The following is a 12,666-nucleotide window of genomic DNA, read 5'->3' as shown; positions in this document are numbered from 1 at the left end:
GGGGGCGTTGTGGAGGAAGGGAGGAAGAGGGAGCTGGAATTGACATGTGAAGCAATCTTTTTTCTAAAGAAATGTAACAAAATATAATGAAAAATATTATTTCACTTTATTTTCACTGATACAGAGCAAACAAATTACATTGTCAAAAAATTCTTGGAAACATGTAGCCCTACCTTTGCATTTTGGTGGTTCTGTCCAAATCCCATTTTGACACATCACTTCCTTTTCCCCAAATAGTTCAAAAGATTTATTACATTCATATTCTACTCTCTCATTTGTTGGATATTTAGCCATAGGCCTTGTTATTATAGTAGCATTTTCCACATGTGGTGGATCCCCACAGGAAGTATCTAAAGAGCAAAAGAAAGTATCTTTATCTATTTGTTCATCTTATATTTCTCAACACGCACACAGAGAGAGAGAGAGAGAGAGAGAGAGAAATCATGAAATTCACAGGTAAATGGATTGAACTAGAAAATATCATGTGAGTGAGATAAACCAGACCCAGAAAGACATATGTGGTATGTATTTTCATATATGTTGATATTAGCTGTTAAGTCAATGATGCCTAGGATACAATCTATTGAACAAAAGAGGTTAGGTGTAGAGTAAGGGACTGGAATTGGGGGGGGGATAATTTCCATAGACTGGTGATATTGAGTAAATAGTTATGGATGAGGAGGGGGAGACAAGGAACAAAACACAGGGAAAGACTGCTAAAATTAGGACTCATTTGAGGGATATTATGGAAGCCTAACACAGTGGAAATTTCCTGATTCTCATATATAAATAATAACATCAAGACATGGGGCAACAGAGACCCAATGGATATATCTTGTCACTAAATGAAGCTTATAGTACTGGGATTGGGTTCCATATAATTGAACTGTGTGACCAAAGAGGTCACATGGGAACTTCCAAACAACTCAGACTATTCACAAGACTATAGAGTATTTTCCACAAGCTGGATTCAAGGCTACATTTTAAATGTGACAGCATCTACACAACTCACTGAACATAGAAAAACCCAACTGGAGCCTACATAGTGCTTCAACCCTACAGGCAAGTAACCCTACAGGACGTTATTTTGCATATTACCAAAGTAGAAACAAAAACATCACCCGATCCACAAACCCTGATCTATAATGGTATTCTGCTTGCAAGTATTCTAGGAAAATGGTGGTACAATGCTTGTGAGTATAACCAAGGTATATCTGATTTGAATTAAGGTCCCTTCTATGAGATGAAGCCCTTATACTACACTAGTTGAGTGATCATCAACCTGAGACTAGATAGCCTAGGGACGTAATGCTACTGTGAAACCACATAAGAACCTTCTAAAACAAACAAATAAAACAAAAGCCATAGCAACAATAGAACTTCACATGACATTCTTTTATGCTCATAGATCTGGCCTTACAAAACTGTCATCAGAGAAGTTTGTCCTACAACAGATGGGAACAAATACAGAGAGACTTAGCCAGACGTTCTGAAGAGACCTGATAAAACAGAGCCCCAAATGGATTGCGTCCATCAAATCACTCCCCATGTGGCTTAAGGAACCATACAGAACAGAAGACATAAAGAGTGTAAAAAGCAGATGGGATAGAGTGCTTCAAGTAGGGAAGACCCTGCAAAGCAACAAGACTGATGCACATATGTACACTCAGAGACTGAGACAAGCATGCACTGCACCTGGACGGGTCTGCAATAGATGGGGTTCTAGTGTTGAAGAAGTTGGCACATGCCACCATTCCGAAATCAGAAGCAATATCCAATCTCTAACTAATAGCCATGTGCAAAGACAATTTAGAGATCTCCAAGGGAATCTCAATGGAGAAACAAACTACTAATAAGGGTAAACTGCATAAAATGAGCTCTAAGGAATCTTTGGAAGTTCTTTGTCTCATAATGTCCTACCAGGGCTTACCTTTTTTTTTGTAAATTCTAACTCATTTTTTATTTAATTTTTATTTTATTTCTGGTTTTCTTCTCTCTTTTTACCCTACAGTTCATTTGTATATGTATTATAGTTTTCAGTTCAATGTTTTTATGAGATTCCTGAGTATGGCAAGAGGGGCTTTGTATCTATATTACTCTCTTGTGCTTTTCTTCAGCTTTCTCCTGGGATTGTTTCTTTTGTGAAGAAAGACAGAAGGAAGATGGTTGCAGATGGTAGAGGAGGCAAAAGGATCTAGGATGAGTAGAGGGAGGGAAGAATCATAATCAGTACATCTTACCAGAGGGAAAAAAATCCATTTTCATGTAAGGGAAAAAGAACATTATTTCAAGAATACCAAAGTTGTAAGAGAATGATGATCAAGTAAAATATCCTAATATCCTAACCAATTAGAGAAAATGAGATATAAACAAGAACTCAGTTGAATGGTAATTCTTTAACAATGCATTTACAAATATTTGCAGCCTACAGCAATTACTTCCAAACTGAATTTGTCACAGAATTCCTGAAGGACAGTAGAGAAGGCTCAAGGTCTCTCTCCTAAATGACTTTCTATTTAACAACACTAAGTTGAATTCTTCAGTGTTAATTTACATTTATAAAACCTGGCACAATGATACTGATAAGACTGGCCATAGAAGCACATGCTGGGGACCATCACTATATCAGTTTAGCCAATAGATTTTCAGTTCCATACTTTTATTGTAAACATAGACGAAGTTCCTCTTCCTTTAAAAGCTAAACTTTGACCACTATTAAATTATGCTAGACCTCCCACGAGCAAAGGAGGAGTGTTTCCTTTGTTCCACATCCCCTCCAGCATAAGATGTCATACATAATTTTGATCTTAGCCATTCTCTTCTGGATAAGATGGAATCTCAGAGTTGTTTTGATTTATATTTCGCTGATCACTGACTCTGGTCTGACAAATGGGGAACCTCCGTAAGACTGAATTAAACTCCTTTAAAATAGGTGACAATGGTGCCACTTGGACAATATATAAGGCTGTTGGCAGTTGTTCCAAGATAGAAGTCTAATTTACAAACTGACCTAGTGGAGTCCATTCTATTTTGAGAGATACCTTGCTCAGCCTAGACACAGTGGTGTGGGGAATGGAGAGGTGCTATGGTCCTACTCAGTGAGATGATGGGACAGACTTGGTAGACTTCCTAGGGGAGGTCTTCCTCTCTGAGGAGCAGATGGGAGGTGGGGGGGGGGAAGCAGTGAGAGCAGGAAGAGTGTGGGGATGGAGAACTGGGATCAGAAGGTAAAAAATAAATTAACAAAAATATTTTTTTAAAAAACCAAAACAAACAAAAAATTATGCTACACCTCTTTATGAGAAACTATAATAAACACATGTTTCAAGTGTATCAAACTACCTTTGCACACTGGCTCTCCAATCCATGTGCGATTAACACATGTGACAATGCTGGATCCTTCCATTTGATAAGAAGGTGCACATCTGAACGTCAATTGTTCTCCAGACTTATATGAGTATTTTTGCTTTTCTGTGAGTATGGCATTTTCAAACCTGGGTAAATAGTTACAATCAGTTCCTGAAAGAAAAATAATATGTAGGTTTATGTTTTTAGGAAATTGTAAAATATATAATATATGAAGTAATAGTTAGGTTCACAGAGGACAATAAATACTGTAGGTTCCACATTTAAACTAAGTTACATTCAATAGTTCCAAATTTTTGAAAATAAATAAGGTAGGAATGACACTAGATACAGAACCCTTGGCAAATGTTTAGAGCCTACAGTAATGGTTTCCAAATTGAATTCATACAGAATTCCTGAATGACATTATAGAAAACTCCAGTTATAGTTCTTGAGAGTTTTATATTTTGCATTCAAATTTTTTCTGTCTTATTTTCCACACTTCAGGCATATTTCTACTTTTTAATGTCATCAAATATAGAATACTCATTATAATTTATTTGAAAATTTTATAGCATAATTAGCTGTAGTGGCAATGCTGCACAAATTGTGCCTGTGGTGATGAGCCTGTTGAACAGAGGCAGTGTGCTCTAGAAGTCATAGGATGCTGATAGTTTGGGATACATGAAGTTAAAATGAAACTGGGTTCAAAATATTAAACTATGATTTTACTAGTATTGGATGCATGCCAGCACCCAGAACTGTCATCAAAATATTCTCATGTGCTAGAATTCCAGTTTGCTTTCATATTTGTGCCACATGTAACTTGAAATAGAAAATATATTACACAAAGAATAAAAATAAATCCTTACTTTTGCAATCTGGCGGCTTGGGCCACTTTCCTCCCATACATTTTATAAATCCTGGTCCATCAATTCCAAAACCTTCAGAACAATTGTATGTCACCTCTTCCCCATGTTGGTAACTGTCTAGTTCGTGAGACACAATCCCATGATCGATTGAAGGTGGTGGTCCACAAGGAAGTCCTGAAAATCACACAATGAGAGGAACAAAGTGAAATCATCCCACGTGGCACTAATTCAGAAACTCACTTGTATGTGTCAGTTCTATGTGTACTATGAGGGAATGTTAACAAGGTAGAGGTGTCATCACAGAAGAGGTGGACAGCGCTTCCTAACACCACCGTCTGCTGTCTTCCATCTGCTAAACTGCGTCAACACTGAGCAAGAACTGGACACCAAAATGTCTGACAAATACTGAGTGACAAAAGGAATGGAAAAGCAAAAAATACTCATTTCAGGAAACATACCCTATACTGCATTTGGGGTGGATACTGATAAATTTAATACCTGATGATAAATGAAATACTAGAAATCACATGAGCAGGTGAGGTCAGACTATACATCATATTTAAAAACAGAAAAGGAAGTGTTAAAGTGGATTTCATGACAATCAAGACAATTAGCTTAAGCAGGATACTGTGGTCTATGCAAGAATAAATTTATGTTTAAAATATATAAATGATTATATGTGCCAATCTAAACCATTCTTTCTCCTGTTTTTGATGAGAGTAAAGACTTGTTGGAAAACCAGAATTGAATTTTCATTCTGCTCTCACCAACACAATGAGGTGGATTGCTCCACTTTCCCATGTGGCAAGTTACCCCATGATCCTCAGCCATCCTAAAACCATCATCACAAGCATAGTTGAGTGTAGTGCCATGTTCATAACTTCGGGACTCAAGTGTGCGTCTCCTATCTTCTGAAGATCTGGGTAATTTAACAGATCCGTGGTCTATTTCAGGGGGCTGGGAACATGGCATTTTTGCTATATGAAGAAGAGAAATGAATTAGTGATGCATAAATTAAAAGTTTACATTGAAAAATAATAAACAAACTGTTTAATTATGTCTCCACAGTATTTAGGCTATGCTCTCTTATTTCAATGCCCACCCTCCTTCACCTGAATTCTCTTTGGTATTCAAAGAAAAAATGATGTAAAATAAGTCATAACTACTGACCAATGCAACGTGGTAATGACTGCCACCTTCCATCTCTGCACACCATTTCTTCTCTGTTCTGTATTAGGTAATTGTCTTGACAAAGAACAGATACTTTTTCTCCTTCCCAATACTTTACTGTGGTTTCCATCACTTGGGCATTTGGAATCTGTGGTGGAGGAGGGCAGGATTCTTTCTCTATTCCTAAAAACATTTGAGATCAGAGTTCTTGACCAAAGATTGCATCTTAAATTATAACAGTAATAATTCTCATTAGATGTTAAATTAATTATCCCCATGTATTAATTGTATCTATACTTTTCAGCTAGTATAGAATTTCAATATATATTCATGTTCTCCTTTGAAAATTTATTTATTCAAATTTAAAGCAGTCTTGCATTATTTTTATAAAACTTATTTCAATTATTTCTATCCTTTATGGTGTTTTATATTATTTTAAACTTAAATATATTAAACCAGGATTACAAGAAGGTATCACTAGAGCTATATATGGTTAGGTATGACCTAATATGGTGGATTAGATTAAAAAAAAGCCAGTGAGATAGTTCAACAATGAAAGTTGTTTAATGGATCCAATACTTATATACTGGTAACTTTTCTCGTTGCAGTAAAAAAAATACTGAACAATAACAACTGGAAGGAAGGAAGGAAGGAAAGGTGGGTGGGTTTAATTTAACTCATCATGAATGGAAGTAGAGTGTCAGGCAGATTGTCACATTGTATCTCTAAGGAACCACAGAGAAATTATTGCTGGTATTCAGGTCCCCTTTTCCTTTTCATTTATTGCAGGACCCTGCCCATAAAATGGTGGTAACACCTACATTTATAGTGGACGTTCCCCACTCAGTTAACCTAAACTACAATTGTCCTGTCAGTCACGCTCAGAGGTGGTTTTCCTTGAGAAATGTAGATTCTGTCAAGTAAAATATGGGTATAAATTATCACAACTGATAATCAATTTGGCACTGACACTTGATAAATAAGAGGACAAGATATGTTCACAAATGGCTCATAGTGAACCATTTCAGCTACCCTGGACATCTTAACCTGAATTATTTAGAGATACCAAAGTGATGGCATGCATCCAGGATAATAAGCAATTAATACTGTCATTAACACCCTTATGAAAAACTTTGTGTAAGTCTTTATAAAATCAAAGTACCTCAGATTAATCTTTCATATTCATAAAATAAGAGCGTATTTATTGGTGATTATTAATAACTTCAATTTTTATCTCTGTTTATATAATGTGGAATGACTAGAAATAATTAACTCTGTGAAGTACATAAAAGTTTCCACATTCTTTGAGTAAATAGCCATATATGAAAGATAAACAGTTACAAACTTAATACTACAGTCAAAATGATATCAGACATGATAAAATCAGAGGCAATTGTAGAAGAGCATGAACACTTCATTCACACATACGTAATGGGTCTGAATTTGGAGTGGCATAGAAATGTTTCCTGTGAATTTTAGTCTTTAAGGAATAGCTTACAATAACAAGTGAGGTAAGGCATCCAAAATAATAGTAGTAAAAGCAAATAGGGAAGCAAATACTGTTGAATGAAGTCATTGCTTATTGACATGGAGTTGGAGGTGTCATATGAGCCAGAATTCTCTATATAAACAGACTGATTTTTGATGGGTAAATAAATTATTAAATTGACAGTATAAACACTCATACAGAAATTCATGAATATTAAGTGTAGGCATAGGAATGAAACATCTCATTTGTTATGATAAAATAATTAGGTGTTATGGAACTCTAAGCAAGAAACCATTAGGACACGGGGGTAAATTCGTGTTGATCAAGTTTCCTTGTCTGTTTTACAAAGGTCATAAAAATGATAAAATAATTTCTAGGTAATTTTCTATTTAAAAAGTATCTTTCCAGAATATCTTTTATGACACAGTGTTTTAATGTATGAAAGGATTTCAGAATCCCAGAAATCTCAGAATCCCACCTACACAAGACACATTATAAGAATATCAGTTGAAATATTAATATGGATAGGGGAATTCTAACAATGTCCTTCCCCTAGATGGAGAGGTTCCGGCAATTAATGGCTATATAGAGTTGGAGAATCAGTCTTCTCCTTAGATAACTGAGTAAAAAAAATAGGTTATCCAGTTCTAAGCATTATTCCTAAACACATATATGTAGAAGAAACACTAAATGGATTCATCATGCTCTCAATTATATAAACAAGTTTGAGTAGGAAGATGGAGAAGTGGAAAAGATGAAAATACATGATTCACATATGAAATACTCAAAAGTTACCTTGTTTTAAGAATTCCGATATACTACTATTACAGGTGAGAAAAGACTAGAATAACCTTTAGAAAGCAGAATAAATAGGAGCTTACTTGTACAGGTTGGCTCAGGATCCCATCTTCCATTGATGCAGATTGAGTGGTCATGTTGCTGCTTTCCTCTACATTTGTAACTCATGTTAACATTATGATTAAAGTAAATCTTATTGGGTTGGATTACCTCTGCTGCAGTTAACCTTGGTGGTTTACACCTCTCTAGTTGCTCTGTTGCTATGTGAAAATATTTCCAAGAAAAATAAAACAATTACAAGAAGTGAGATAGCTACTACATTAAAATACTATATAGTCAATGTACAATGAAACTTTTATTTATATTTAAATTCTGTGTATCAAAATGTTGAAGGCCACCATGCATAAATGGTCTATAGTGTGAGAACTAGATCTCATGTTCACTCTTTTACATCTCAGAGATAGTATGTGTCATGAAAGGATTTGGATACTTGGCAACTGCAAGTACATAGGAAATAATTACCTCAGATGATCTACATAGGAAAAGATTATGACATAATCTTCTTTGGTCCCATACTTGAAAGATATGAAAATGTTCAAATTTGTTTCTCTCCCATTATATGATCTTTAGTTTGTAATATTAAAAATATTAAAATAAAATCAGGTGTCAATAGGATACAAGGACTTTCTAATTTACATTTTATTTTTTGACAGATGTTTTATAAGAAAAGAAAATCTAGGTTAAATTGTGTAACAAACAAGTATTTTAAGTGATATAAGAAATTAAGTGCATGTAGTCACCAACCATCTCCTTTATATTCCTTTTGTAAGAGTCTATAGCAAGAAATTTCATGTTATACCATCATATAATCGAACAATATTAAGTTATAATTATAAGCTATTATAGTTAAGAGTTATGTGATGGATATATTTAGACCTTTTCATATGCTATATATTTAATTACTCAGTGAAGATGAGAATTCTTTTTGAATTTTGCCAATTTCAGTGTAGGTTATGGATAACATTTGTTTTTGATTTGAAATTTGGAGTGAAATGTGTATTGATGATAGAAATAAACATAAAAAATTAAACAAAGAACTCTAATGTTTTTAAAACATATCTAAAATACTGACCAGAATTGTTCAAGCACAGAAAACTCTAAAGAATTAGACCCTTCCTAAAGATTGGTTCACAAGACAAAAAAGCTGTTGTTTATATAGGATAATGAAGAAAGACCTATAGTCAAAGGGACATGGTGACTGTGTGATTCATTTATTTCTGAAAGAATCTCTTATTTTTCAAAAGAAAGCTAAATATATATATATATATATATATATATATATATATATATATATATAGAAGAAGAAGGTTTAATGGAAGGATTAAAAATGTTTGTTCCTTAAGGCTAACTTTGTAGTATAGCGTTATGATAACTGGAGAGGGTAACATGAAGGTCAGTATAAGAAGATCAAACACCATAACAAAGCCTCTGAAATATGAGCAAATAATAAAGCAGAATTTTGTGACTTAGAATAAAGAACTAAGTTTTTATGCCTGATATTATGTCTGATTTTTCCATATTAAATTTTTTGTCAAACAGTTTTAAAGCAGTGATAATAACAGGTTTTAAAGATTGAAGGTAGGACTTTGACCAAAAAATTGATTAGCCAAAAAATGCATAGATTAATAAGAAGTAGAGGTAGTGATTTACATGACAGTTTACAGAGTTGGTTGGTATTAAGTATAGGGAGAATATATCGCTAGCTAGCATAAACATATGTACCCTTTTAAAAGGAAGTCCATGTTTCTCTGGCATGATTCAACAGCTTCAACTCCATTTAATAGTAAAGACTGGAAAACAAGGCCCATGCTGAAGGAATGACTCAGAAACACTCATAAGAAAAAAATTAAGTTTCAGGGAAAACTGGATGTGGGTCCCAAGATGCTTTTAGCTATTCATTAAAGATGTAAAAGTACAGAGAATGTCAATGTAGAGTGAAGTCATCCATGGGATAATGTTTCCCATCGAATCCTGACTTTTTGTTATAGCTGAGTTCTATAATAACGGACAGGCCCTGGACTCCCACTTGCAACATATTGGCTTTGCTTGAAGCCTGTAATAAAGACAGATGCATCATAGAAGTATTGAGAGAGGAAATTTTGATATGAGAGAATAGGAAATAGGACTTTACATACTTTATGTCTTAACTTTCCCAGACCTGGAAGGATAACGCCTTATAATAACAGCAATGGTGTTTTTTTAAACTTGTAATATCTTTTTGGACATTAGTATCCATATTTTAGTCACATGAAAATTTATAACTAACAATTAGATTTTACTTAAGGTAAATAACAAGCATGTACAGATTATATTAATGATTTCTTTTCATCTGTAGACATGCATCAAATTATAAAAAGCAAAAGTTTGGACTCATCTTATTTAAAAACACATATTTCCAAAAAGAATACTAACTTCAGAAGTATATAGTAGCAAATATCTCTGAAATAAACTTAATGAAGTATCAATTTGAGGCACACAGACTTACCAATACATTGAGGAAGTTGTGTCCACCTTCCACTAATGCATTTTACTGACCCATGTCCAATCATTGTGAAGTTTTCTATGCAGCTGAACTCCACTGAATCTCCATGGTAATAAGGAGAGACAGAAAACTGGACAAATCCATGCTCAAGTTTAGGAATATCTCCACATGTTCTTTCCTCCTCTGCAGATAGATGTTTCACAAAAACGAATTCATGATTAAGTCATCACATGAAACACAAAACAGCATTTAGATATTAAGTTAATTACCAACACATATTGGCAAGGTTGTCCAATTTCCATCTACACACTGGATTCTACTGGGTCCCTTCAGTAGAAATTTAGGCTTGCAATCATATTCCACCACCTCACCATGGCCATATTCTTCTTTCTTTGTTCCTTTAGCTTCCCCATTGTGGAGTTCAGGAGGTTGGTCACATGATCCCACTTGATCTATTGTGGAAATACTGTGTAAGTATAAAGGAAAATGCCCATCTTACAGTCTAAAAATCTAGTAAATGAAGAAATTTTAAAAACATATCACCATATTACTTTTTATAACACTTTAATAAATAAATAGTATTTACACATGACCCACATTTTGCAGTTATAATGCATTAAAAGTTAAAATATCATTGCATGTATGTTGAAGGTGTAACAATATTCAGTAAGCTTGATAGTTTTGAAAATACGTGCAAATCATTCATCAGTTTTAGTTGTGTCAGTTAGAGTGATTTCACATTCTTGGGCATTATTTTATTTTACAGTTACCACTTTGTAGAAAATATCATTGTAGCAAGCATCTAAATAATCTGCTTTAATTTGCTTAATGCCTGCTATTGAATTGATTAAAATCTCCTTTCATACAGTTTGGACATATTCTATTCAATGTGAGGGAAGGCCTAGGCCTACAAAGATGCCAGGACTTATGGCGATGTAGACAAAATGAAAGAAGTCTTCGTAGTCTCAGCTATCATGTCTGAATGTGTAAACACACTGATACACACTTTAAGAAGCAAGGTAGCCTGTGATTAGCCTTATACATAAGAGACTGTGTATAAGCCACACAGCACATGTCTTCTGTGACTGTGTATATCTCTGAATATGCTTTGGACTACAGACATACTGGAAGACTCGTGAGTATTAGGAGAAGGAAAATAAACTTCTTATCCTCATTATGAAATGTATAACATATACTCACCTTTACATGTTGGGAAAGTAGGGGACCATCCAAAATGGTAACATTGCACTGAATCTGGGCCAACTCTGTGCCTTGGTCGGCAAGAAAATTTCAATATATCTCCAACTTTATATTTTTCTTTCTTGGGATCAACGTTTAAGTATGGTTCTATTAGGGGAATGCTGCATTCTCTTTCTTGAAAAAGTAACAGAATTAGAATATACAATTAATCATTTAGAAGTAGGTTTTTCTCTCTCATGTACATTCATAGTTAAGTATCAATAAAACATTTCCCTTTAAAAAGTGCTGCATAGTAGCTTTAATGTACCCTAAATCAATATAGAAATCTCTGAGAAACATGAGATGGGTAAAATAGTAGTTATAAAATTGATTATAATATCAACTTATTTCACTGAATCTTACTTGCTGCAGGTAGTTATTAAATTTAGAGTCACAATTTCCCTATTTTGACAACTCAAAATTGTTCTCTCATGTTTGAAATTAGTGCCATACATTGTATAAATAATATACTAGAAATAATTTTTAGTTAATATAATTGAGAAAATGTCACATAAAATAATTTCTAATGTATTGGAAGTTAGGAAAATATAATTAGTATATTTTAAATGAAAAGATGAAATAAAAAATGTGCAATATATTTACATTACAGCAAATTATTTTGTTGTGTTTACAATTCTAATTAATAATTATTAATTATTGTGACTCAAGACAAGAATGTGTAATATTCCCTATTATAATAAAAAATTTCTTCAGCCCATGACTTTGTTCAGTGCTACCAAAAAATAATTAAGTAATATTTTCCTCCCTTGGAATCTTCTTTTTTTCAATATATAAATTAAAATTGACAGTTTTAAAAGTAAGGTGATACATAAAAGATAACTGATGTTTTCAAAAGTCAAGTATTAGTACATAATCAACAAGATTTGAAAGTCACTCTTTAAAACTTGTACCTAAGGAAAAATATAAAGCAAGAATCAAAACAAAATACCTCAAAACTTATATTGGGTTGGCAATAGAACACAGAGGAATGGCATGTGCTAAGTGTGTTAGACTCTCTGTGAAAATTCCCCAAATAATACCCTAGTTTTAAAATTGAATTTCAGGTTAACTGAAAAAACTCACTCTGAACAAGACTCAAGACGAATCTACTAAAATAATTACTGTGGGGATGTGACAGCCTCTGATGGCACTGTGGTATTGCCTTCCCAGAAATGAATTTCTCTATCTCATGTATTAGAGTATTCAGACCA

At 33.8% G+C, this 12,666-nt stretch overlaps 1 protein-coding gene across 2 annotated transcripts in view; it reads right to left on the bottom strand.

The window, feature by feature from the left end:
- The window catches only part of Cfh (complement factor H), a 96,103-nt gene that overhangs the window by 8,552 nt on the left and 74,885 nt on the right, over positions 1-12,666 (bottom strand). Inside the window, exons 12-20 of one of the 2 annotated variants that reach the window (XM_040737452.1) lie at positions 11,417-11,590; positions 10,486-10,668; positions 10,220-10,399; positions 7,758-7,934; positions 5,388-5,570; positions 4,985-5,194; positions 4,218-4,391; positions 3,343-3,519; positions 174-350 (exon numbers count right to left, since the gene is read on the bottom strand). In XM_040737452.1, the coding sequence (XP_040593386.1) occupies positions 174-350; positions 3,343-3,519; positions 4,218-4,391; positions 4,985-5,194; positions 5,388-5,570; positions 7,758-7,934; positions 10,220-10,399; positions 10,486-10,668; positions 11,417-11,590 (1,635 nt within the window). The remainder of the gene's footprint in view (positions 1-173; positions 351-3,342; positions 3,520-4,217; positions 4,392-4,984; positions 5,195-5,387; positions 5,571-7,757; positions 7,935-10,219; positions 10,400-10,485; positions 10,669-11,416; positions 11,591-12,666) is intronic. The other variant, XM_040737453.1, reaches the window with a different exon arrangement.

This window comes from Mesocricetus auratus, unplaced genomic scaffold, assembly GCF_017639785.1.
Source record: "Mesocricetus auratus isolate SY011 unplaced genomic scaffold, BCM_Maur_2.0 Super-Scaffold_100676, whole genome shotgun sequence".
NCBI lineage: Eukaryota > Metazoa > Chordata > Mammalia > Rodentia > Cricetidae > Mesocricetus > Mesocricetus auratus.
The sequence above is the reverse complement of the archived record's forward strand: the minus strand, read 5'-3'. Positions and strand labels throughout refer to the sequence as shown.